This window comes from Colletotrichum graminicola, assembly GCF_000149035.1.
Source record: "Colletotrichum graminicola M1.001 genomic scaffold supercont1.17, whole genome shotgun sequence".
In the NCBI taxonomy this organism is placed as follows: Eukaryota; Fungi; Ascomycota; class Sordariomycetes; order Glomerellales; family Glomerellaceae; genus Colletotrichum; species Colletotrichum graminicola.
The window spans coordinates 675,701-701,828 of record NW_007361021.1 but is presented as its reverse complement, the minus strand read 5'-3'; the positions used below and the strand labels follow the sequence as shown (position 1 = coordinate 701,828).

Here is a 26,128-nt window from a genome sequence, read left to right as displayed (position 1 = left end):
GCATTCCTATCTCTTGCTTTAGGTGCCACGGACGCCCCTCGTTAGTCACCACGGGCTGTTGCATCACACCTCGTGCCCCTCCCCCTCCTATCCTTCCATCCATCCATCCATCAGCTGTAATGCACCTTTGGAGACAATGCAACATGGACCCCAAGTCTCGCCCAACCATTGGAACCCAACAGTTACGCCGCCCGTCGTGCATAATAAACTCAAATGAATCGAGACTTTCGAGTTTATTCCCCTCTTGGTGGACTCGGTCTTGTTGGACCTCGAAAACAGCCGATAATTAGTGGGTTCCTGATTGAGCCTTGCTTGTACGGTACCATTCCAGCTTACCTAAGGCAAACAAACTCCCCCTCCAGTGCCGAAATAAGTACGTACATCAGGTAGCTAAGGCGGTCCCTTCCTGCAGTGCTTCAGTTCCAAGCCGGCTTCGGTCCGGCGTTACTCTATCGGACCGTGATGTAAATCGTCACATCAAATCGACTCAACCCTCCCATGCCAGACCGCGGCTTGATCTACCCCTTGTATTCTTTTTTGGCAGTCTCCAGCCGGGGGAAAATACTGGTTACCTCCTAAAGTAGCATACATACATACTCTGTACGGAGTAGTAAGCTCCTTAAGGTATCGAGGCCTCTTCTCGTCGCGTCCCCTAATCCTGGGCCCTGGCCCTGTGCCGCCCAATGGCATTTGGCTTCCTTGCCGTCCTGTGTCTGGAGCACGGACCAACTCTCAGCTCCAGCCATGGTGTGGTTACGGATTATTTCTGGACTTTGAAGCTTGCTTGTTGTTGCATCACATCGCACCTCACCTCACACGAATCCCTACCTTCCCATAAACCCTTTTTTTATTTTTACCCTGCTCCCTCGGCCCTTTCCCTCTTGGATGAGACCGCGCCAAGAGTTCTAATCCACTCGTTGGTCTCGAGGACGTAGGATTGGAAGGGGGTCCAGTCGAACGACGCCCCGGGATAATTCAACACAACCGCTACCCGCAGGACCGCAGATGCTCCGCCTGTGACACACTCGCTGCGACCTGGCGCCCGCCCTCTGAGGCCATCGCCGTCTCCTGCATTGATCCTAATTCTGCTCCTCCTCCTCCGCCGCCGCCACCCCCTCCACCATGAACGCCGTCGACGCGTCGGACCACTACGAGGTCTCCTCGCACGAGGCCACGCCTTCCCTCCTCTCCATCGTCATCGACACGAACCCACGTGCCTGGGCCGCCCTCAACGATGTCCTCCCCCTCTCCAAGGCCATCGCCAATATCCTTGTCTTCGTCAACGCCCACCTCGCCTTCAGCAACGCGAATCAGGTCGCAATCTTTGCCTCCCACAGCAACCGCGCTGTATGGCTCTATCCTTCTAAGCCCGAGGACGCCGGCGCCAATGGCGCCCCCTACGCTGAGGACGTGACCATGACCGACGCCGACTTCTTCGCCCCCACACCGAACCAGTCGTCCGCCAACAAGTTCCCTCAGTTCGCCCAGATCGAGGCCGCCGTCATGAGCTCCATGCGGAAGCTCGTCGACGCCACTACTGAGGCCGACCTGGCATGCACAACAACCCAGCTGTCGGGCGCCCTCACCCTCGCCCTCGCCCACATCAACAAGACCTCCCTCTCCCTCAACGAGACGAACAAGGCCCCCGACGTCGCCCGTTCCACCTCCTCCGCCCTCAGCCGCCTCCGCGCCCGAATCTTCGTCCTCTCCGTCTCCGACTCGGAGCCCGTCCAGTACATCTCCACCATGAACGCCGTCTTCGCCGCCGCCCACTCCCAGATCCCCATCGACACCCTGGCCCTCTCGGGCGACGCAACCTTCCTCCAGCAGGCGAGCTACATCACCGACGGCACCTTCATGCAAGCCGCCAGCCCCCGCGGCCTCCTGAGCTACCTCATGTTTGCCTATTCCGCCGACGCCGAGGCCCGCTCCTCCCTCATCCCCCCGACCCACCACACCGTCGATTTCCGCGCCGCCTGCTTCTGCCATGGCCGCGTCGTCGACACGGGCTTCGTCTGCAGCATCTGCCTCAGTATATTCTGCGACGTTCCCGACGGTTCAGAGTGCCTTACCTGCGGCACCAAGCTCTCCCTCGGCAGCTACGGCGCCAAGCCCGCCGTCATCCCCCGGAAGAAGAAGAAGAAGAAGAAGACGATATTGGCCAACGGCCACAGCAGGGAGGAGACGGGCAGCGCTGCGGGGACGCCGCGTCCGGGATAAGACAGGGCGCGAGCGCAATAAGGAGAGAATACAGGTCAAAAGATTTGACGAGATTCACCAGACAACGCCCGCTCAGGCGGCGTTATCGGCGCAGGACAGGCAAGACACATGACGGCGCCGACAGACGCTGCAGACAGCTGCCCAAATGCAGCCTGCTTAGCCTAATCAGAGGCCTCCGGCGCAGAACTTAGCAAAGTCTATATAGATATAAGGTAATGGTTCGCTCGTGCTCGAAAGAGAAGGAAGCGAATAATCCAAAGCAGAGAAGTTGTGCTGTATCGGAGTACGGGTTCTGGATTGGTCAACTTCTTCCGACTTGCATATAGCTGGACGGAGGAAGCCTTCAGGCCGGGTTCAGGGTCTATCAACCGGGCGTCCGTAACGAGGCGTCTCTTCGCGCCAAGGATGACCATCAGATTCGGATCTAGATAAACTACTCCGGCGGTGGGGCTGAACAACAGGCACCATCATGTCTTTGACCACTGCGTCTTAAAATACGTGTCTTGTTCCTCGTGCATGAACCTGTGAGGTGGCGCTCTAGGAGGGCAGTTGCCATGTATACGAGAGGGGTATCACTATCGAATAAACATACTCAAAGTTTGAATCTTGCCGTCCTTGTTGGCTCAGTCATGGGGTACTGCGTCGCATGCGACGCAAAACCACGCCCACCTACCGCAACGCACCAACAGCCTTGTGTGCCCATCTTTCCTTCCGAGGCTGCACCAAACAAGTTACCGATTGCGGTAACGATCCCATTGTCACGGTCCTGGATCCACCCGTATCCTTCGAGCCCCCCGGGTAACTTGAGCAGTCTCGCCCAGACGGGACATGACGCAAACTGGCTCTCTGTCAGAACCGCCCATGGAGGCCAACGCGAATGAGTCGGTATTGTGGGCGAAGTATAAATAGTACCCCGTCCTTGTCTTCTTGACTGTCATCACGCCAATCGCCCCGGCAGAGCTGCAGCCTTTGACACCGGGGTGGCCCATGAAGTCGTTCGTGATGAACGACTCCATGATGGCGTCCTCGTCCCATTCCTCGACATCTCTGCCGTTCGGACCTCGGCGGGTATTGCCATATATTCGTTCAGCACATCGTTGAGACGCCATTGTGGTGGCCATGTGCTCCCCTGTGCCGCTGGTGACAGTTGCCACACTGATCTTGTCTGGGTCGTTCGGATCACATGGCACTACGGCTGTGCCGATGCCCACCAGAGCAGCAGGGCCTATTCGCCCACGATGCTTCATTCCGATGCCGCCAGATGACGAGCCCGCCGCGATGTTTCCTTTTTCATCAATTGCTATGGCTCCCACGGTGTCGGTGATGACATCCTCATGCTCCAGCTCGGTTGCAGAGAACGGTCGCTTAAGACTACGAGGGCTGCAGCCCTGGAGCTGTGCAATCGTGCTTGCGAACTTGGCTCCATCTGTCCATTGAGGGGACCTGGTACCATCACGACTTCCCTCGTTCGCCAACTGACTGGGAGGCGCTACCAATGAATCCTTTTCCTGAAGTATGGTAGGCCGGGATCTGTTGGCTGATGGTGCGGAAACCCCAATGTAGCTCAAAGGAGAACGTTCGATCTGCTGAGGAGGCGTCCGAGGGTATGCTGATCCGGCCAAAGGGTTTCCCTGATGATGGCCCTGCATCTGCTCGAGCGCCGGAGAACCTCGTTGTGGAGAATCCGGCTGACCTTCATTCCATGTACCGCTGAGGATAGCATTGGCATGGTCTCTTTGTTGATTCTGGTGTAACCTAGCTGGTATCGGCATGGTCTCGTGTTGCTGGCAGTTATCGATCGCTTCCCCGGGTGGTTTGCGTGCTCTGGCCTGCCTCAGTCTCTCTTCCGCCCGATTGAGATCTTCTTGCCATCGCAGGAATCGGTCACGTGCGTTCTTGGAGATCAGGTAGTCGTTCGGAACAACCTGCATACCATTCTCCATGGCAAAGTTTTTGGCACCCTCTCCAACAAGTATGTTTGGCGGAACACGTCGTAGAGACAGGGGCTGACTGCTTTTGTCCAATATCAGCTTTGCGAGACAGACCGGGTTTCTGATGTCTAGGCATAATGTTAGTCGTGGCCACTGACTGCAGTTGTCGTCAGGGTAACTCACTGGGAACCGCTCCGCAGGCACCACTCCTGCCAAGATGGTCGACGATCGTTGCATCGCATTCAACAGTCCCGTCCATTGACAGATTAGAGCCGTAGCCGGCATTAGTTATCTCCTTGTCTTCCAGGATGCGCAAAGCCGCCTCGACGGCTTCGGTGGCCGAAGCACCCGATTTCAGGAACTTCATTCCCATGGAAGCAGCACTGATTCAGTTGGCAGATGCCCATCAGAACGCGCAGGGTTGACTTACTTGCTACAGGCCTCAAGATGAACTCGTTCATTTTGGTGGCTATGAAAACCAGCCCCTGCATGGATGAAAATGGCCCCGCCGAATTTCCCCTTTTGCATTCGCTTCAACATCCGGTCGACTGTGCCGTTAGCGCCTCCCATTGTCTTTGCATGGTTTCCCGAGACTCTGATATGCGGGCCTTGTAGGGAGAGCGTTGGAGAGCCTTCAGCTGCCAGAGCTGTGTCGTCCTTGGTCTCGGTGACCAAGTGTTCCATTCCAGGTGCAGTCCGATCAAGTGAAGATGCCACTTCGGACTGCTTCAATGGGTTCCCTCTTCCAGTGCAGGAGTGATCATTCGTTTGATTTTCGGGAAAGCGGATCTGTCGTGGGTTTGAGTACCTAAGGCAATGTAATCGACATTGGTTTTAGAGTAAGGCAATGCTGCGGGTAGAGACTGTGAGGCTTCCGAGTGCAGACTGGTCATAAAAGATAGTCGGTGACTGGACAGTGAAGAAATGATCCAGCGTGGAGTCAGTTGCCGAGAAAACGAGGTCCACTGTCAAGCTTGAAAATAGTTGATGGTTATGGCAGTAGAAGATTAATAAATGATGAAGTGGGATGACTCTGGAAGGGTTGTCCTAGGACCTTTCGGTTACCATCCAGGAAGTGGGCGTGGCGTAGATGTGACCTAGGAGAAGAGGAGAAATCGAGGATGAAGATTGGGCGGAGCGGCTCGCAGCTAAGATATTGCAGGAGATCGAAGTCTACAGGGACTTCCGGAATAGTGCGGCGAGGAAGTTGCCTCGCTGAATACGGAAGGGGACGAGCAATGTGGGAAGTCGCAAAATGCTCAGAAAACCTAAGCATAACTTGGCCCTTTCTCTGCTGAGAATTCTCAGTTCAGGGCCAAAGAACAAACGTCTCAAGCTCTGGTAGGCGCAAAGCGACGTCTTACGCACGCTGAGACTTCTGACTAAACCAGTTCAGTTCAGTTCAGATGAACAGGTGATAATTACCATCCAAACATTTTCGGGTTGGAGAATGACACTTGCAAAGACAGTTCGTTGTCCGCCTTACTGTGTATCTGACCCAAACACCTGCCTGTCCCGAGTTCCTATTACCGAGTGTTTTGCCAAAATTATCACAAACAATTCGGCCTCCCGGTATAGCAAAGAGCTAAAGAAAAGGTCCTGGAAAGGCACAGTTGGTGTCGTCGAAGCTCAAGCAAGACAATCATGTGCTTACTTAATACAGTTACAGTGTTTCATACAGTGCATGACGATCGGCACGGCCTTTCCTCCCTGGTGCGCTTGGTGGGGCTTTCCTCTTACTCTCTGGTGGGGCACCGACCTTCTCCATGGCTGGAGAGTCTACCCACTCTGATGCACAGCCGCAGGTTGGGAGCTCCCATCGGTGACAAGGCACACATTTCCGGCTACCTTGGACGTACGTCGTAACCAACATCACGACACATCCAACACCCCGACGGCCTATCCTCCCACCCATTGATGCTGCAACTGAGCTAGAGCCTCCCCGAGCGCACTAGAACCAACTTTCACGATGGCGAACCAAACGCCTGCCGTTGTCATGGACAAGTAAGCCACTAATGTCACCCTGCCCCGCATCCCCCGAGGCAGACGTCAGTGAGACCATCGCCAGCTAACGGGCCATCAACAGCGGCACGGGATTCTCGAAGCTCGGTACGCCAATTGCGCACCTCCATCGTCTGTATACCAAGTACTAGCTCTAACTTCCGACCCAGGGTTCGCCGGCAACGACTCCCCGTCCTTTGTGTTCCCCACCGCTATCGCGACGAAAGGTGCTGCCGGAGGCACTGGAGGAACGGGCTCCGGCCGTCCAGCTGTTGCGAACAAGCCATCCTTCCTTACCGGCGGTGCAGGCCCTAGCGGCCACCTGAACTCGAAGCGTGGAACCGAGGACCTGGACTTCTTTATTGGTGATGAGGCCATTGCTGCCTCTGGAGGACCCGGTCAGTTGAACGCGAACATGGTGGCACGGACGACTAATCGCTGACGGATTCTCCAGGCTACGGTCTTCATTACCCCATCCGTCACGGCCAAATAGAGAACTGGGTCAGTCTCTGTCTGGCAAAGAGTTCGCCCAATACAAGCTAACAGCTTGCAGGACCATATGGAACGATTCTGGTCCAACTCCATCTTCAAGTACCTCCGCGTGGAACCCGAAGACCACTTCTTCCTCCTCACAGAACCGGTACGCACCCAACACCCGTCGCCGATGGCCAGGATTCTTGAGCTGATCTTGTCATAGCCCTTGAACCCTCCCGAGAACCGCGAGAACACGGCCGAGATCTTCTTCGAGTCCTTCAACTGCGCCGGTCTTTACATCGCCGTCCAGGCTGTGCTTGCTTTGGCCGCCTCGTGGACCTCGTCCAAAGTTCACGATCGGTCTCTGACCGGTACGGTCATTGACTCTGGTGACGGTGTTACCCACGTCATCCCCGTTGCCGAGGGCTACGTCATCGGATCCTCCATCAAATCGATCCCTATCGCCGGTCGCGACCTGACCTACTTCGTGCAGTCACTTCTGCGTGACAGAGGCGAGCCAGACTCGTCGCTCAAGACGGCCCAGGAGATCAAGGAGCAGCACTGCTACGTGTGCCCCGATATTGTCAAGGAGTTCTCCCGTTACGACCGCGACCCCACCCGCTTTATCAGGCACCCGGTAATCCAACCCGGCGGCCGTCAGGTCACCGTCGACGTCGGATACGAGCGTTTCCTTGCCCCCGAAATTTTCTTCAACCCCGAAATCTACAGCTCCGACTTCCTTACACCCCTTCCCACTGTCGTCGATAACGTCATCCAGACCTCGCCCATTGACGTGCGTCGCGGTCTCTACAAGAACATCGTCCTTTCCGGTGGCAGCACTCTGTACAAGGATTTTGGCCGTCGTTTGCAGAGAGATATCAAGCAGTTGGTTGATGCGCGCATCCGAGCCAGCGAGGTCCGTAGCGGCGGTGCCAAGTCCGGTGGTTTGGAGGTCCAGGTCATTACGCACAAGAGACAGAGACACGGTCCCTGGTTCGGTGGTAGCTTGTTGGGCCAGACGCCTGAGTTCCGGTCCTACTGCCACACCAAGGCTGAGGTAAGTGCACTCTGTTTGAACAGTATGGAGGGCTTTGCTAACTAATTTGATAGTACGAGGAATACGGCCCCAGCATTGTGAGACGGTTTGCGCTGCTGGGCGGCCCTGGCGGTTCATAGATTTGGGGAGAAGCGTAGACTACAAGCCATTGTCACTTCAAAAGGCCGCCACTCCCACCACCTCATCTACTTTACTACGAGAATTCAAAATCATGACCTTCAGTCATGGCATTTTTTTTTTTTTTTGCGTATGGCCGGGGTCCAACTCTCGTCCCTTAGGCCGCCACTCTCCAGTGGCGGTTGGGACGACGATGATGCCGGCTGTCCCTGATGTGATCCTTAGCTGTGCTTTTTCAATAGTTCTCACCTGTCGACTTGGCGGTGACCAGAATGAGTGAAGTCGTTGGCCCGATGAATCTGTGCGATGAACAGAGAAAAAAAACGGATGTTATTAGGTTAGGACATCTTCGGCCAGACCCAATTAGTAGCGTAGTATTCCCCGTGTGCTTTCGAACAATCTCTGGCCAGTCTTGTCTCTCCGAAGACACTTGGGCCGGATGCCATGAGACACCAGTTGGGTCATTTACAAATAAACATGTGAAACAGATCGTGTTTACTTGTAGCAGCTTCTTGCTGGGCGATGTAAAGTAACTACCGTCAGGCCCGGGCTCACAGAAGTGCTTCAAAGTGTTTCCTGGCTGACGCCGGTCTTGGAATGACCTGGTTATTCGGCCCACTGGCCCCAGCCGAGAACACAAGCGAAGAGGGCCTTCGGTACGACCTCGACACCGGCCAGGACAGAGCCTCCTGGGTCCAGAAGCCCATGTGCTTGAGCTTGGGGCCCTCGGGTCATGGGCTAGATGGCCACGTGACGATGCTTTTTTCTACGTACCCGAACCCGGCGCCCCGGAGCATTTTGCTTGAAGCTAAGGGGGGACGTCAATCGGTCGACCAATCCTGTCTGTGGCCTTGACAACCATGTTGTTCCATTGGCATGGCTTGAATTGAAGCCTGGGTCAGCAGGTGATCTTGGACCTCTAGATAACCGTCCGGCTCGAGGCTTCCGCAATTGCCTCCGTTAGTATTTCGTGTGTCGTTATGCGTCAACTTACTTGTATGCCTTGTCAATGATGTCTGGCACGCTGGCGAAGCTTTCAATCATGGTCGCAATTCTTGTTTATTTTTTTGCTTGTCAATGTCACTCTTGAACATCATTGAGAATTGGCAATCAATTGTCGCCATGTCAACCAAGCAGATCATAGTTGTTCCACAGTTATCATCATTAGTCGTCTCCTATGAACGGGATACAACTTATTATACATGCTCAACTCCCTCTCCCAGGTTAGGTATCCGTGAAATGCCGTAAATAAATAGATCGAATCATCCGCTCGCCCGCTGTAAATCACAACCCGGCCGCCGCCGCCGATCGCCGCCTCACAGCTTGTTCGACTTTAAAACCACCAGCACCCCAACTTTTCAGAGCCGCTCAACAATATAAGGCAGACGTTCATTTGCTGGTGTCGACGACGTAGCGGCCGGCGATCTGGCCCTTTTTCATCAAGTCAAATACCTCGCCGAGCTGGCTCAGACCGACGGTCTTGTAAGGGGCGTTGATGAGGCCGCGGCGGAAAAAGTCGATGGCTTCGGCCGTGTCCTTGCGGTTGCCGACGTAGCTGCCCTTGATGTTGATCATGCGGACGACGGTATCGAAGACGGGCGCGCGCAGGTACGCGTTGGCGGGCAAGCCGATGCAGATGACGGTGCCGCGGGAGCGGACGTACTCGGTGGCCTGCTGGAAGGGCTTTTCGCTGACGGCGAGAAGGATGACGGCATGGGGACCAAGGCCCTCAGGGGTGGCCTTCTTGACGTCCTCGACGAGGTTGCTCGAGGTAGTGAAGTCGACAAACTCGGTGGCGCCGAGCTTCTTGCACATCTCGCCCTTCTCGGCCCCGCCGTCGATAGCGACGGTGTGAAGGCCCATGGCCTTGGCGTACTGGAGGGCTAGAGAGCCGAGACCACCGCCGGCACCGACGATGGCAACCCATTGGCCGGCGCGGACGCCGGACTCCTTGAGTCCCTTGTAGACGGTGATACCGGCGCAGAGAATGGGGGCAACGGCCTCGAGGCTAACGTCCTTGGGGATACGCGCAACGTGGGCCGCCTTGGCGATGGCGTACTGCTGGAAGCTGCCGTCGACGGTGTAGCCGGAGAGGAGAGCATGAGGACAAAGAGGCTCATCGGCGTCTTGACAGAAGGTGCAGGCAAGACAAGAGCCGTTCAACCATTTGACACCCGCGTAGTCGCCAATTTCGACATCCTTGACAAGCTCGCCGCGCGCGACAACGATACCGGCACCCTCGTGTCCACCGACGAGAGGAAGCTTGGTGTCGAGAGGCCAATCGCCCATCATGGCGTGCAGGTCGGTGTGACAGACACCGGAGTATTTGATGTTGATCAGAACCTCATCAGAAGCAGGCTTTTGGACGGGAATCTTCTTATAGATGACGGCTATAACATGTTAGAGACGGGTACGATCGGAAATGTTGCAAGATGTGAACATACGTCCGCCGGTCTTCTCGATGACCTGGGCCCATTGTTCGGTGGGAATCTCGGGGGCAGACATTATGATAGTTGGTGTTGGATGATATTGAAAGGTCTCTGAAGAGATGAAGTCCGAAGTCTTCCTAGGTATTGACAGATGCTGTGTTGGAAGCAGGAATGTCGAGATTGGATTGTTTGATCTGATCAGAAGAGAAGGAAGGGCATGGCGACGTGCGCTTTATATAGAGACAAGAGCAACATCTTGGACCCAACCAGAGACGGCGACCGTATAAGTGAAGTGCAGGGGTAGGGGACCTTGGTCCGGCAATGGACGGTGGTGACCCAGCAGCAGGTAGGGTACAGTAGGCAAGGCAAGGCGAGGTGGGATGTGGTATCAGGGCTGAATGGGCATCCACTGGAAAATGCTAGAGAAAAACGTATGATGCTGACGACAGGCCAGGAAAGTCAAAGGAACGTTTGCCCCTCACAGTGGTGGTAGGAGAGTTCGAGACACTCGAACAAGTACCTACACACCCCTAAATGCCAAGATCCCGGCCGGTTCGGACGTGGGCCGGATCACCACCCATGCATTAGTTCTCAAGAAGCGTGGGAGGATAGGTAGTGTGCTGAAAGTGTGCCCAAGCTGTGTACGATACAGGCCCGGGGTTGGCTAGGTGGGAGGTCCTGTACCTGTGAGTGACGGTTCACCCGCCTACGCAGTACGCTCGCTCGACCAGGTTGAGGGAATTGTCGCGGCGGCCCCTCGAATAGGAGACTAGGCACAGTGGAAAGCATTACCCCGCGCATCATGGACAAGCGGCAGCGGAAGAGCATGATGACATATGGCTGTGGTTGGCCTATGTCAGAAGCAGTCTGCATGTACTAGAGGCGCTCGCAGTCCTGGAATGCATCCTCGATGTAATGGCTAGCCCGACAAGGGTGGTGGACGATGGGCAAGACCAACCGGGGTTGGGTGTCAAGGATTTGACGTCTAGCAAGGTCTCGCTGGCAGCGGTGCGCCGCGTTGGAACGAGTGGGCGTGGAAAGATGGAAATTGTAAAGCTTCGTTCCATTGGGATGGCGGATTGACAGAAGAACCGAAAGGCTCCACCTGACAAGCTATGACATTGGAGCACAGCGCGAGGCGAGTGGGGAGTGGGCTTCATCTCTGGGTATCAATCAGCGTGGGATGGTGGAACCACGGCCTCGTTGGGGGTTCGTTCTCATCCAGTTCTGGGCAGCTTTGACTATCGTCCCATGCCAATTGTACGTATTGCTATACACCTCGTCAGTATGGATTGCCTCGGCTGGATCGGCGGGCCTGATCTGATATGACAGACACTGGACCGAAAGTGGCGGCGAGCATGGAGGCGAGGGAGATCGGACCCTTGCCACTGGGCGTTGACGTATCGTGAGGGACGGCTGATTGATTGCATGTTTTGGTGTTGCTGAAGAAAACTTGCGACGTATGGCCGAAGAGCACCACCAGAAGAGCATAAGATGTTGAGGTTGGAAAATCAGATGGTTCAGGCCAACCGAGACCGGCGCCACAAGAGAGCAGGAACGGCATCACGCTGAGCCCATTTCGGGTTGATTCTCGGCTCTTTTCCTTCCCTAACTGGAATTCCTCCACTGCGAGAGTGACTTGATGTGGGAAAGAACCCCATCATATGTACCTACCTATCGTACCTACCGTACCTACCTACCTAGGTACCTACCTATAGGTAAGTAACTAACCATAGTACATGGTATTGTATCAAACAATGCGTCGTACAGAAAGACCAGCTTCATCGTACTATCCCCCCAACCAAGCTGCTGTGCCGCGCCCTAGACCATTCTAAGCACTGATCGAGCTTTGACGGGATTAGCCACAGGGAACCAACACCCCATCCGCTGGCGCCCGTCGCCGTAATCCCTGACGGCCTTACAACGAGCGCACCATCACGCCACTGAACATCACCACCAAAAACAGGCCACTCACGTTCCCCGTCCCCATATCCGAATAGCGATTCGCGGCCGAAGTTCCGTCAATTATCCTTCTGTGAACTTCGCTCAATCAGCATGGAACGTTCAGAACTTGAACACACCTCATCACATCTACTATTAAATCCTTAGGGTACCATCTCTGAGGCCTGTGCAAGGTAAGAAACCCTGGACGCCGTATGCTTGAACTACCACGTGAGGCACAGTCAACGCACGAGCCATCGTACGGAGTTGCAAGGAAGGGGCTGCGAATAGCTTCACGAACCTCATCTCCGTTCGTCCAGAGAGGGGCCTACGGATCATGCACCTCGCGATCCCAACCCAACAAGATGCACCTTACGACGCACTAGCGAACAAACAACAATCCTGCCTAGTCGCAAGCTGAACGCTGCTACCCCAGCCGCCCTAGCTGCTGGGAATCGTTCCCCCACTGCCCCCAGCACCACTTGCACAGTATCTGCGTACACCGTACGATCGTCTCTTCTGCGTGGCCGCCATCCCGAAACTGGCCTCCACACCTTCGCTCGAAGGGAGCTTCATGGTCCGACCTCCTGACGTGGACTACTTTCCACTACGACTGAGACAGTCACACACGAGGGTACCGCCTCCGGGCGGGACCCCGCGATTCTCAAACGCTCCCCATATCTTCCCCGCATCGGGCTAGCAATACCTACCGGTAGTTACCCTCCTCGAGTTGATCCTACCTCGCTTCACTGTCACACTCTCGGTGATTGCGGGGAAGAAACTACCCCCTCGAAGCTCAACACTGTGTGGGACACTTTGCCCCGAGACCTTAATCTTTGTCAACGCCCCGGGTGCATCTCAGAATCCCGTCGTGCGGCGTCTTCAAGGACGAGCGGAGGTCTGCCTGCTGCGGCTGCCGGAGATCCACTGCGTACTGCGTAGTTTCGACCTATTTGGTAACCCGGCTCAGGTAGTCCAATGTCAGTAGCGGCCCGGAGGAACGGAAGATTTCTCCCATGTCCCCCTACCAACACCGCAGAGGATGAGACAGCCGAATCGAGCTAGGGAGAAAAAAGTATTGAGTGGGTTTACAAACTTTGCGGAGGCATACCGGATCTCAGGCTTGACTGTCCGAAGCCCCAAGTCCCTGCTGGAATACCGTGCCATAACTGTGACGAGAACATTTTGCCCAGGTACATGCATCAAGCTCGTCTACGGATTGGTTATTTATCATTATAACGTCATGCGTCCTCTGCCAATAAATCTCCAATACCGTTGTGGAGGCGGGGATTATGGAACAAGCCTGGCATGCCGTTGCCCTTAGCCCTTGGATCTGTCGTCTCATTGGCAAACGGCTCTGTCTCGATTGTGTACTCGAGTACCCGAGGCCTGCATGAGAATGAATGATAGAGAGACTGTGTGTTTATGTGTGCAATTGGCTTTCCAACTGGCTCTCGGTTTCAGAAAGAAGCTGGGGTTTTAGCATCCGCCCAAGAGTTCCAGCAACGCGGCTCCATTTCCTCGACCGTCTATGCATGCATGCGTGCATGGTGGTACGATATGAGGGCCAGTTCTGACAGATGCGACGTTGCTGACAGAGGTGCGAAGGGCGTTGCTGTTTGGGATCTGGAAACGTCCGCGCTGTGACCCGTCCAAGTAGGTATTGTAGTCTGTGTGGCGCAGCACCGTCTCAGCAGCTGCGATGTACTTGTTCCCTCTATCTGGATACCGACAGCAACTTCGATGCAAGCTCAGCCGAGCTTGAGGGAATCAGCCCCATATTCATTGGAACATTGCCACAGACAGAACCAGGTTCCGTAGGAGCTCTGCATAATCGACAGGCACAACTCTTCAGCGATGGTATGCTCTTCGCCACCAGGCAGCTTGGCGTTGTGAGTAAATATCGCCGACTGGGCGTTGAAGCTGAACCCGGTCGCGATCTCCCGTCATGTGGCGTATGCCAATGCGCCGTCCGCGGGGAAATTATGGCTCTGGTTGATGCTGTTGTTTGACAGAGAGGCAGGCTAAATGTCAGCTACATAGTTTGCCGAATGTTTAGATCTTGTCATCTAATCTCCCGAGTTGGATCGATAGCTCAGTGGTAGAGCGAGAGATTGCAGTACCGCGCAAGTATCTCTAGGCCCCGCGTTCGAATCGCGGTCGGTCCTTCTAATTTTGCTCTTTTGCATCCCATTACCTCTTGATGACACGTCCTGCACTGCATTGCTATGTGGACCAACCTCTTTTTAAGCTCTGGTGTTGCAGATCAGATCCCAACCGTTTATAGAGTCGCATGCGAACAAATCAGATTGTCAAACTAGATGGGATCAGACACCCAGCTCAACCGCCCGCAGGCTGCATCAGGAGCAGTAAAGCAGTCCGACATACGATCGAAACATCGGCCAGCATCATTGGGGGACTCCGCGTGTTCCCCCCGCTTTGCAGACCACCGGCTCTGCGTTCCAAATTGTTTGTTTTACTGTTTTCTCGGATTGGGCGGGGAGCTAGTGTGGCTGATCCCATTTTGTTTGGACGCAACTACCTATTTTACAATGCCGAACATGGCACACCCTCGCTGGCCCGCGTCGAGCGCTTGGTGGTGATGCAGAGCCCAGCTCAGCCCAGCTCAGCCCACCAATGGACTTCGAAACTCGAGATGATGTGCCGGGCCCAGACGGGGCAAGAGAAAGTATGCCTCCCTCCCCCAACGGGAACAAGGTCGAAGCTTGCCACGGCCTGAGCCGCCACGCAACCTGGCCTTCGCATGTGCCGCTCGGTGATTTATTGAAACCAACTCAGTTAAGACGATGTCTGTTAGCCCTCACCTCACCCCGAGGGTCCTGCAAAGGACCGACAGATAGACGTAAGTGACTGCTAGCTGAAAGATTCTATTTCCCTCACCCTCTTTCGTCCCGAGCGTCTGTTTCGAATTATTCTTCGAAGATTTTCCTTCTTGGTCGAGAAACCTCTCCGTCCATCCTGGAGACACCTGCCATACCAATAACTGTCACTGAACGTGGTTGGGGCTTTCACTTGATCCAAGATGGGCTTACTCGAGAGCATGATGGTCGCCAGCCCGCTGAGCATCGCCGGAACCCTCTTCGGGGCCTGCGTCCTGCTCCTGGTTTACTTCAGATTCAGGACTGAGTACAACATCAAGAAATCGGGCGGCGTGAGGGCGCCAGTCATTTCATCCAACCCGATAACAGGTACCCATCTTCAGATACTCTCTCCCGCGTCATGAACTCTTGGCTAACTCGAGCAAAGCGATTCCTGTGTTTATCCGCGTGGGCCGTGCCCAACTCAGGCACCAGCTCCTCGATGGCTTCAACAGCCTCTTCAGCGTCGCCACGCCCGAGTCTCCTCACACCATCGAGATGACCTTCTCGGGCAAGGTCCGGTTCCTCATCACCCGGGAGCCGGAGCACATCAAGACGATCCTCACCTCCAAGTTCGCCGACTTCGGCAAGGGCCCTATGTTCCACGAGGGCTGGTCCCCGTTCCTGGGCGACAGCATCTTCACCACCGACGGCAAGGTGTGGCAGGAAAACCGGAGCCTGATCCGGCCCATGTTTGTCAAGGACCGTGTCAGCGATCTCGCCATCTTTGACAAGTGGACGACAACGATGATCGGCATGTTTCCCGCGTCGGGTGTCACCTTTGACATCTCGGATCTCTTCTACCGGATGACTCTCGACGTGACGACCGACTTCCTGCTCGGGCACAGCGTCAACAGTCTCGGAAAGTGAGTTGAGCTGAGAGAATGAGTATCTGCATATGGCGGTTGACGGGTGCTGACGACGTGTGTAACCAGCCCGAGGCACCTCTTTGCGCAAGCCTTCAACGATGTCCAGAGGTATCAGATGTTCTACACCATTATGGCGTAAGTCTTTCGTGACAGTGACTGGCACGTGGCTCCGGCTGACCCTATCACTCCCACCCCCGGCAGACCTTTTCAGAGATTCCTGCCTCACGGCAAATACAACCGCGGCATCAAGCTCATCGAAGAGTTCATCCTCCCGTTCATCCAGGAGGCGCTCGCCCTGCCGCCCTCGGAGCTCGAGAAGCTCACCAAGTCGGACAAGGACTTCACGTTTCTCCACAACATTGCCCGCTGCACACGCGACCCTAAGGTCATCCGCGACCAGCTAGTGGCCATCCTGCTCGCCGGGCGCGACACGACGGCGGCGACGCTGTCGTGGACGCTGTACGAGCTGGCGCGGTACCCAGACGTGTACGCCAAGCTGCGGCACGAGGTGCTGACGACGGTGGGGCCGCGGCGGGCGCCGAGCTACGAGGACCTCAAGAGCATGAAGTATCTCGCCAACTGCCTGCAGGAGACACTGCGACTGTACCCGGCAGTGCCGTACAACGTGCGCTCGGCGCTGACGACGACGACGCTGCCTGGGCTGAACGGCGGGCCGGATATCGCCGTGATCGAGGGCGACTCAGTGGTGTATAGCACGCTGGGGATGCAGAGGCGACGCGACCTGTACCCGGAGGAGTCGGCGACGTTTGCGGACCCGGCTATCTACAGCCCCGAGAGGTGGGAGAATTGGCAGCCGAAGCCGTGGCAGTACGTGCCGTTCAACGGCGGCCCGAGGATCTGCGTCGGGCAGAACTTTGCTAACACGGAGATGGCTTTCACGAGTGAGCTCGAACCCGCCCCCCATCCCCTTTCCCGCCCCCATTCCTCCGGCCGTAATGTGCCAGACAGAGATGGCATGCCGTGGTTTTCGATCGAATGCTGACACGAGGCCAGTGGTCCGGATTCTACAAAAATACGATAGGCTCGAATACCGCGGCGACTGGGAGGCGCAGGTGCTGAAGGCAGAGATCGTGGGCGCGCCGAAACACGGCGTGCCGATTGCGTTCTTTGAGGCTGTCGACGGCGAGATGGCGTGAAAAGGGAAGCAGTAACCACTCAGGGGGTTAACGGAAGGCGGAGGGATGAGCAACAACTGCATGGATTCATCACCAACGCCATTAAGGATTAATAAAAAAAAAGACTGTGAATTGGCGGCTGGCCACTAGTACGTGGAAAACTCCACAGAGCGGCGGGATATTTGATCCTTTTTCCCCTTCAAGGTTGGGTTTGTTGCTAAGATGACGATTGTCATGTCGGGGGACTTATAATAATCACATCGATAGATATGATGATCGATTAGCGAGGGCTCTGGACGTGGCTATGGTTCCGGTAGTCAATTAAATTGACGTTTAGATACACCACCGTGTGTGGACTGTTTGCATTACAACCGACTCAATGATGGGCAAGCTGTCACGGAAGGAATGTCGACGATGAAGGCAAGCAAGTAAGCAGGCTCTCTTCTCTGCGAAGATGTGAAGCAATACGGGGGAATTGAGGAAATCCAGGTTTGAGTTTTTTGCCAGACACGCGGCGTCATGCGGTCGAAATGTTTGTCTGTCGGGCTTTCTGCAGCGGTGGAGAAGGAAACGGCGGTGCATTGAAGAATGCGGCAGGGGTCCTGAGAACATCTCATTTCACGAGGGTTACGACCGGACTCGCCTTTTCGGTACAATCGCGGCAGCGCACGGGGCGGCAACGCTCAGATGGGGCGGGCCAGGAACATGGAAGAAACGGACGACGGTTGAGATAGGTACATATTTAGGTAGTAGGCACGTACATGTGTCATGGCCGAAGTCGCGCGGGCGAGGACTGCATGTAGTTGCTGGCCATCAAACATGTGTCAGGATATCTATCCTCCGAGGACGGGTGCGCAGGCCGCCGTCGTTTGGCTGTTGGGGGGTTCCTTACCTTCTACCTACTTTTCAGTGCGGGAGCGCAGGGGCGTTTGGTAAATGGTTGACGTTTGGACGGTCTTCATTTTCCCTAGTAGTAGAGCAGGGCGGTTCCGGTGATGGCGTTTGGCGTTCTTGGGGAGGAAGGGTGTGGATCGCCTTGACATGGCATCATACCTTGTAGTGTGAACTGCATGACGACGGGCCAGGTGTGGGTTCCTGGACCTCATTGCGGGAAGAAACGACCGGGTTTATCTACTAATACTTACTACGTATCCGTACTCCGTATCCGTAGAGTAGGTAGACAATATACTCCGTACTGCGTAGTAGGTATGTATCCGGTTGGGACAACTGAGACCCTTGTGGAAATTCATTCCTGCGACACGGGATGGCGAGCAACGCTGGGTTCTTCGGCGGACGTTTGCGACGCATGCCATCGAAGAATTCCTTTGTTCCCGTTGTTGCATCAACAGCACCAAGCAACAATGGAGAGAGAGTAGCAAAAGCAAAAGGTTCGGTCAGTCAAGTCAGTCAGTCAGTCAGTCGGTCACTGCTGCTAGAGAACATGGCTCCATCTCAGCCATTTTTGGCGTGTGATGGAGGCTGTGATTGGGTGTGTCTCGCCAGACCGCCTTCAATAACCCCTCCAGCTGTGGGGGTTGGGATGTCCGTTTCGGGAACGGACTGGCAGGGTTCAATGCAGAAAAGAGCAACGAAACCCAGGCTCATCAACCCCCCCCCCCTCCCCACCTGCGCTCTGTTCTCGCCGGTGCTACGGTGCTCTCCTCCTCACCCTGCAGCTGCGATCAAGGAAGGCAGAACAGAGAGAGAGAGAGTCCGTCCCCCCTCCCCAGACCAGGGCAGGCACTTCCCGAAGAGAGCTTACCTTGACCCAACCGGCTCAAACCCTGAACCCCCCCCCCCCCGTCTAGGTCCAGTCGCTGGAAAACGAAAATACAAACCTCTCTCACCTCTTCGGCACTAAGCGTCCTTTCCTCTTCTTCCACGCTCGGAAAACCAAGCTGTTAGCTTTCCTTTTTCACCTTGATTCCTGCAGGTTCTAAGGGACGTCTCCCTGCCTGATGTCACTGTATGTCTCTCTACCCAACTTTGCATGCACAATTGACCTTTCCGGCCAATTGACTGAGACATTGCCATGCTGACAATGCCATCGCAGCTTTGAATCCTCTTAGACACCAACCGCCAGCGACCTCGCTCTCTCACTCTCTTTCTAGTACTATTTCATATCGCTCGGCGCGCTTACCGTTACTTCTTCCTCTTGCTTCCTTGTCGACAACGACCAATTCGACATAACGTCAATTTTTTTCCCTTATTTTTTCATTACGCTTTCTCCGTCACGTCATCCAATTGCATGACCTCTGCTCCGTAACTATCTACATATCGTAATTACACAACTTGGGTTTGCGAGCCAATGGCGATACAATGAACGCGACTCCAACGAACCGGCTCAAAATCACGCCGGGTAACTCCCCCTACCTCCAACGACCGAGCCCCCGGACTCCCCTCAGAGGACCCTTTCCTCACGAATCCCGCCTCTCTCTCAAGCGCGTAATCGGCACTACCTGTGCCTCGCCCACGGGCTTCGACACCGTAAACTCCTCCTTCGCATACATCGCGGGAGGCGCCGTCGTCGTCGTCGATGTCGACGGCCAGCACTATGCCCAGCGCTTCTACCGCGCCCGCCCGACAGCCGCCCCCGTCTATGGCTCTGCACCTCTATCCCATACCAACCACTCAACGCCCTCGACCCCCAAGGCAAACGACAGCAGGAATCGGGTCGTAACTGGGACCCGCGACTCGCAGAGCTGGTCCGATTCGCCAGGCTCGACATGGACGAGCCGTGAGCGCATTAAGGCGGCGACGTGCTTGGCCTTGAGTCGGGACGGGAGGTATCTGGCCGTGGGCGAGACGGGCTACGCTCCGCGCGTGCTCATCTTCAATCTCGAGGATGCCTCGTCCGACGTGCCCCTGGTCTCTATCAGCGAGCACGGGTTTGGAGTGAGGGCAGTGGCTTGGTCGTCTGACACTAAATGGCTTGCTTCTCTTGGTACTGCCAACGATGGCTTCCTTTTCATCTGGCGAACTGACCCCCGTACTGGCTCTGCCAAGCTGTACCAGCAAAACAGGTGTACGTCCACCATCAAAGGCATGGTATGGATGGGCAACAGCCTGGTCACGCTCGGCGTGCGGCACATCAAGATATGGCGGGTTGAGGAGGTCCAATCTATTTCGCCATCCAAGCCCAAGTTCAGCGACGTCAGTTCGACACCTCAAGCATCCCAAAGACTCCTTGGCGGTCGAAACGTCCTTCTCGGCTCGCTTCTGGAAGCTACCTTTAGCTGCGCAGCCGTGGTCGACGAAACTAGCATCATTATCTGCTCCGAGGCCGGCGACGTGTGCATGGTCGAGGACGATGGCAAGCAGTCGAGGCTCATCCGGTGCCTCAACGTCGGATTCCTAGTCACTTCCATCACCATCAGACATGCCACCGCATATCTGTCAGGAAAAGCCGGTCAGTTTGCGACGCTCAGCGTAAGGGCTGTCCTTGACAGCCTCTCGGACGCAGTCCTTTCCAGAAGCGTCGCGCCGTCTGGGTTGGTGGCTATGGGCTTTCTCACAGAAAATCTCGTCACAATCAACGAGAAGCACACTGTCGACATCTGGAGCTCCAACTATCTGCCAGGCAAGACCGAGGGCGACTCTTCTCACATATCTATACCTGGCCACGGGGATCAAATCTTGGGCATCCAGGCCTTGTCAAAACCGAACGACCAAGACGCCGATTTCATCACGTGGTCCGGTTCCGGCAGAGTCATCTTTTGGGACATGAATGGGACGATCAAGTGCTCTATCGAAGTGCCAATTGACCAGGCCATCCCTGAAAACGAGATAGACCCGGTAAATCAGCTCAATGTGGTCCGAACCACGAGGGCCGGCAAGATGCTTGTAGCAGCCGACAAGTTTGGGGTGCTCAGAATCATGGACCTGTCAACAAAGGAATGCCTGCTCGAGACGAAGGCGCATTCCTCGGACTGCCAGGGCGTCACTATCTACGAGGACGACAACAAGTTCCTGCTGGCGACTTGCGGTAGGGACAGGACGGTACAGCTCTTTCATCGCACATCGGCCGGGGAGTTCCGGCACTTCCAAACGCTAGAGTTCGCTGCCAGAGTCGTACAAGCGCTCATTCCGGCAAACGATAAAATCATGACTTGCTCTCTGGACAGGACGCTGCAAATCTACGATATTGTCTGCAAGCCCGTCGACGTCGACGAGATCGCGGCCCTCCCTTCCCGGACAAACATACTAAAGGCAGCGCCAACGTCCTTTACCCTCGGCCCGGACGACAGAACTGCATTCGTCTCGATGCTGGACCGTTCGGTCTGCCAGTACGACCTCTCCAATGGCAAGCTACTCAACTGCTTCAAGTGTGTCGACGAAGGCGGATACGAGACCGCCATACTGGACTCTCTGATCTTCAGCCAGCCTCCGGGCAAAGATACGGGCGTTCTTCTCGGCGTGTCCAACACGGACAAATCTGTGCGTCTCTACGATGCCCAATCTGGCCACTTTGTAGACAGGGAATGGGGACACACAGAAGCCATCAACGGCGTCACGTTGACAGAGGACGATGATGGCTCCCAGAGGGTCATTAGTGTCGGGTCGGACGGTACTGTGATGTTCTGGGGCATGGAAAGCGAGGACATCCTACCTTTCTCCATTGGCGGGGACCCGTTGCCAATGAAGGATGGACCCGCCGCTGCTAGACTACCTCTGAGACGCGTGCTCTCAAAGGCCGAACTGGCAGAGTTCCAGCGGCCCTCTTCCGCACAGAGCGGTCGTCGCTCGCCCCCGAGGACCGTTCGCAAACGGACGTCTCGGTATGGTCTGGGCAGCAGCGCCAGCACACCCAAGACGGCCATGCAAAGTAGCCCGCTGGCCGAAGATACACCATCGCGACGTTCCTCTGGCAGCCAGTCTGGCAGCCCGCCTGTTAGCCCAAAGTCGAAAGCGTCTGGACGGCCCTCTCTTCCGTCCCTGGGTCTGCCGCCGAAGAAGAGCTCGCCCAAACTGCGGGGCTTTGGCAGTCTCAACATGTCGACCGAACAGACTTGCCGCACACTGAGAGCGTATAGAAAAAAGCTCGCGTCGACGGACCCTCTCAGCGAGGATGTCATCTTCGAGCTCGACCAGGAATTGCGCCTAACTGCTGCCGCTCTCGGCGACCGAGCTACGAGGACAAAGGCTCTACATGACTCGGCCCTCCTCAGCGGCCTTCTTGACCAGTACGAGGAGCGTCTGGCTTCCATGCTTGACGAGAAGCTGCGGAACACCTTCCAGGCGAGAGAGATTTCCACTCCAACTGAGGAGCGAGAGGAAATACTCATCGTGCCGCAACCAGACACGGGCGGCGACGAAACCACCTCTACATCATCATGACACACACTCATTGTATCATTATTTTTACACAATTTTTCCATGCATTGTACACTACTTGCTGGATATAACGGCGTTACCTGGACGGATAACTCTGGCGTTTCTTGATCGGGAAAGAGACATTTATCACCGACAGCACGAAGCCCGGCTTTGATTGCCTGCTCGATGCCGTGGACTTCCGGGATGATTCTAGCGGACGGGGGGCACGCGCCGCCCCTTTCCCCCTTTTTTATTTGTTTGATACCTATCGGTCTACCATAAATTCCTCGAAAGAACGGCATCAGCGAACCTTTTGTTTATTTCCCTTTGTTCTTGTTTTGATTGCAACGGAGATCCCTCCATCTCCATGCAAGGAAAATCAGTCACGGCAGGCGAATCGGAGCTTGGAGTTTTTTGTTCTACGTTGGCCCTAGGGACATTGATGGGGTAACAGACGGCGAAGTGAGGGGACTTGGCGGATGATGAAAATTCAGGAATAGATGGATGTTTATGGGAAGGGGGGAAAGGAGAAAGTTGATTTCCTCGCTGAATTCTTGCGCGGACGTGTTTGTGGTTCTTGGACATAATGTTTGCTGGGTCGCATCCGCCCTCTATTTTTTTTTTCTCCTTTCCTCTCTAGGGAAAAGCATCAGAATCAAAGCACAAGACGAGGCCCCTTTTCTGCCCGTCATTTGACCACTTCAACAACACTTTCACAGGCCTCCTTCCCTGATGAGATACAACGCTACTGACGTCTGGTCAGCAAAGCCGGCCCCGCATTTTGTTCGCATGGCGAATTATGTACAGGCCGAAAGTCAAGACTTGACCTCCTCGGTCAAGAACGCCATCTGATATCAAGAAAAAAAGTTGTGTGATTTTTTTGTCTAACCGACTCAGGGGGGGATGTGCCGTGTTCCAAGAAGAAAAGAAAAAAATAAAGGAAAAACAGAGTTTCTATCCAACGCCGCAAATGGGCTTTTCCTGCCTGCTCTACACGTACACTGCGACCGTCGTGACGACTCCCAGCTAGTACCGTCACAGCCGCCCCGCGCGAAGGAGACGCACGGCTCATCAGACCACGAGGCCCTCCTCCAGCGCCTCGTCCCGCTCCAGCTTCTCGAGCCCCGTCGCCACGGCGCCGTACACCCGCAGCGGGACCGCCACCTCGAAGCTCTCGCAGGCCAGGTTCTCGACGGCCACGAGGACGAGCCCGCCACGCTCGTCCCGCGAGATTTCCTCCAGTAGCGGGTGCGTGCTAGGCGCCTCGCGCTCGAGCTCCGTCTCCTGGCTCGGCACGACGAACTCGACGCGGATCTTCCACTCCAGCGAGACGCCCGTCGTGACGAACTCGGGCGTCGCGTTGATAGGGATCGTTGGCGTGAAGACCATCCTTCGGGAGTAGAGCGTGGCCTCCGAGGCCGACACGTGAACCTTGCGCGTGACGCGGTGGATGGACGCCTCCGACCGGATGGCCAGATGGGGCTCGACCCGCTCTGCCGACTCCAGACACGAGTGCACCGCGTAGCAGGGGACCTCGGCGTCTGTGAAGTCGATGGCCATCGTGGCGACTTCGCCTAGACGGTAAGAGGGCCTCGTGAGCATGACCACGCCCACACGCTGTCCGTTGCGGGCGATCTCGAAGCGATTGGGGCTTTGCTGGCCTTCGGAGGTCATGTTGCTGCGCATGATGGCCAAGTTGATGGCATCCGTCGCCGTCGTGACGTCTTCAAACACTGACGGCCGTCGCGACCCAGGGTGCGCTGTGGGTGATAGCAGACCCGTATTCGACCCTTGTCGTGGTCTGTTGAGAAGCTCGTCGACGTAGGTGAGAAACTCGTTAATGGTCGCGTCCGACTTGGGCGCCTTCAGCTTCTTGATCTCGCTCAGCGTTGACAGCTTGTCGACAGCCTTGACCTTGGCCTGGTCACGAAGGATGATGTAGGGGCTCATGAGGTCGTGGCCGAGAATCTCCCCGTGGCCGTTGACGCTGCCCAGCACCCTGAAAGGTATCTCGACGGAGCGTACCTGTTGCTCTTTCGAGCCACCCGCCCTTTGCGTGCCGATGACGAGGTTATAGGATATCTTTACCGCTTTCCCCTTATGTGTCGGTGGCAGTCCCTTAGGAAGCTGGAACGAGTACTCGAACGCTTTGTGCTCGCCTGGACCAAGGTTCAGGTCCACAAACAGAATCGACTGAGGCGTCGAGAGCAGCGGCACAGACTTGGAGCTCGCCATACCGCGCATGTCTTTGATGCTGCTGACTTCCCCGGTCCCAAGTAGTTCCCCGATCGAGTTGCTGATGCTTCCCCAGCCAAACCCTCGAAGGAGTCCACTATCCCTTTTCGAAGGTTCTACTCCTATGACACCGCCTCCTTGGCCGCCTACCACGCCCTTCCGTTTGACTTGCTCGAAGGGAGCCAGATTAATGAGCGACCCATCGAGGGTGAAAGAGCCCTGGATCTGAGCGTAACCCATCATCAGCGATTCCGGTTGCTTCGGATGGTGGGATGCGAGATTCGACGGCCGTCGAAAGTGTGGCGGCCGCATCGGGCCCCTTGTGGGCTGTGTCGGATATTCGGATGCTAGTGTTTCTGTTGAGTTGTTGCTCATTGAGTAGAACTCTCCGCTGCTTCGTGGCGTCCCCCCTCCCATACTTGTCGTAGATAGTATACGCATGGCCGGGGTTGCATGTTCGTTGTAATTGGTAGTAATGCCATCCTTGGATCGTATGACGAGGCTTGGAGGCACTTCGGGGTTTGGGCTCAATAGCCCATCGTGATATGCTGCTATAGGTGTGCTCGGAGTATCTGACAGCGGAGACTGAACCATTGGGAACCGGAACTCCGCCAGCGCGTTGTTCGGCGACCTTGTAGAACGTTGTGTGCCAACTGCGCTAGGGGTATTCGGTACGGTGGAGAATCGCGAGGTTGCGGGGGGTGAGTCGGACGCAGAAGTCGAATTGAACAGAGGCGAGCTGATGTGCCTTGGTGATGCTGCGGCGTGTTAGCAATCAGACCGCAGTCGACATGAAGCAACGAGACACTGACCAGAGTGAGGGGCGGTAAGGCCCTGGCTCAGAGCAGCTCCGCGAGGAACGATCTGGAGGCTGGAGGCTCGCCCGTGGCCGCGGCCGGGTCGATGCGACTTCACGGAACCAGCATTGCTCTGGTTGTCATCGTGTATTGTGCTCGTAGAGCCAATCGACACGATGGAGACGGACTTCTTGTGCCCATTGCTGCGATGTTCGAGGGCGCTGGGGGAGTGCGACGACGGCCATGGTACTGAACCTGCGCGGCTTCGTGACTGGGCTGCCGGTACGTTAAGAGATAGGGCGGATCGGTGACCACGGGTCTGAGCAGAGTTCGGCGGGGTTAAGCCGGCGCTGGCCTTGCCTCTCAGCAATGGGGAGACATGCCTCGGGCGGTCGGCAGGTGAGAGTCGCTGTGATTGTCGCTGTTGATTGGGATCGCGGGCAATGTTCTTGAAGGTGATGGTGCACTTGATCTCCTCGCCAGCGAAGACGGTCTGGTCGTGCCAGCGGATAAAGACTCGAATATTGCTAGAGGCCTCTGGAGACATGATGGCGCTCCTCCGGTCGGAGAGGAGGGGGGGAAAGGTGAAAAGGAGGAGGGGAAAGAATCAATTAATTGTTACAATGGATTAGCAGGGCATCACATGTCTGGCATTAACCATTATCGCGTCTGGGCCCGTGGATTGAAAATGGACAAAGAGTCCTGAAAGGAGCATCCCAACGTCATGGG

General features: G+C 55.8%; 7 protein-coding genes and 1 non-coding gene across 8 annotated transcripts; 5 read left to right on the top strand and 3 right to left on the bottom strand.

The window, feature by feature from the left end:
- Positions 1-1,122: 1,122 nt before the first annotated feature.
- On the top strand, positions 1,123-2,220 carry GLRG_05257 (transcription factor tfb4; the record flags this gene model as incomplete). The annotated part of the gene is made up of 1 exon (XM_008095942.1): positions 1,123-2,220. One exon carries the CDS (start codon positions 1,123-1,125, stop codon positions 2,218-2,220), a length of 1,098 nt encoding a protein of 365 aa, XP_008094133.1.
- Positions 2,221-2,978: 758 nt separating this feature from the next.
- On the bottom strand, positions 2,979-4,835 carry GLRG_05256 (threonine aspartase; the record flags this gene model as incomplete). Its single annotated transcript, XM_008095941.1, has 3 exons — positions 2,979-4,279; positions 4,335-4,534; positions 4,582-4,835. The coding sequence occupies 3 exons, from the start codon at positions 4,833-4,835 to the stop codon at positions 2,979-2,981; spliced, it is 1,755 nt and encodes a 584-aa protein (XP_008094132.1).
- Positions 4,836-6,120: 1,285 nt separating this feature from the next.
- GLRG_05255 (actin) lies at positions 6,121-7,802 on the top strand (the record flags this gene model as incomplete). The annotated part of the gene is made up of 7 exons (XM_008095940.1): positions 6,121-6,155; positions 6,238-6,260; positions 6,323-6,550; positions 6,607-6,653; positions 6,706-6,792; positions 6,850-7,683; positions 7,737-7,802. 7 exons carry the CDS (start codon positions 6,121-6,123, stop codon positions 7,800-7,802), a joined length of 1,320 nt encoding a protein of 439 aa, XP_008094131.1.
- A 1,387-nt stretch (positions 7,803-9,189) lies between these two features.
- Positions 9,190-10,305, bottom strand: GLRG_05254 (zinc-binding dehydrogenase; the record flags this gene model as incomplete). The annotated part of the gene is made up of 2 exons (XM_008095939.1): positions 9,190-10,190; positions 10,245-10,305. 2 exons carry the CDS (start codon positions 10,303-10,305, stop codon positions 9,190-9,192), a joined length of 1,062 nt encoding a protein of 353 aa, XP_008094130.1.
- A 3,949-nt stretch (positions 10,306-14,254) lies between these two features.
- On the top strand, positions 14,255-14,338 carry GLRG_13127. The gene has a single exon. It is a non-coding gene; the product is annotated as a tRNA-Cys (tRNA).
- Positions 14,339-15,213: 875 nt separating this feature from the next.
- Positions 15,214-17,075, top strand: GLRG_05253 (cytochrome P450; the record flags this gene model as incomplete). The annotated part of the gene is made up of 5 exons (XM_008095938.1): positions 15,214-15,379; positions 15,438-15,915; positions 15,985-16,053; positions 16,120-16,820; positions 16,933-17,075. 5 exons carry the CDS (start codon positions 15,214-15,216, stop codon positions 17,073-17,075), a joined length of 1,557 nt encoding a protein of 518 aa, XP_008094129.1.
- A 2,298-nt stretch (positions 17,076-19,373) lies between these two features.
- GLRG_05252 (WD domain-containing protein) lies at positions 19,374-22,391 on the top strand (the record flags this gene model as incomplete). The annotated part of the gene is made up of 1 exon (XM_008095937.1): positions 19,374-22,391. One exon carries the CDS (start codon positions 19,374-19,376, stop codon positions 22,389-22,391), a length of 3,018 nt encoding a protein of 1,005 aa, XP_008094128.1.
- A 1,047-nt stretch (positions 22,392-23,438) lies between these two features.
- GLRG_05251 (uncharacterized protein) lies at positions 23,439-25,946 on the bottom strand (the record flags this gene model as incomplete). Its single annotated transcript, XM_008095936.1, has 2 exons — positions 23,439-25,360; positions 25,415-25,946. 2 exons carry the CDS (start codon positions 25,944-25,946, stop codon positions 23,439-23,441), a joined length of 2,454 nt encoding a protein of 817 aa, XP_008094127.1.
- Between the last annotated feature and the right edge of the window lie 182 nt (positions 25,947-26,128).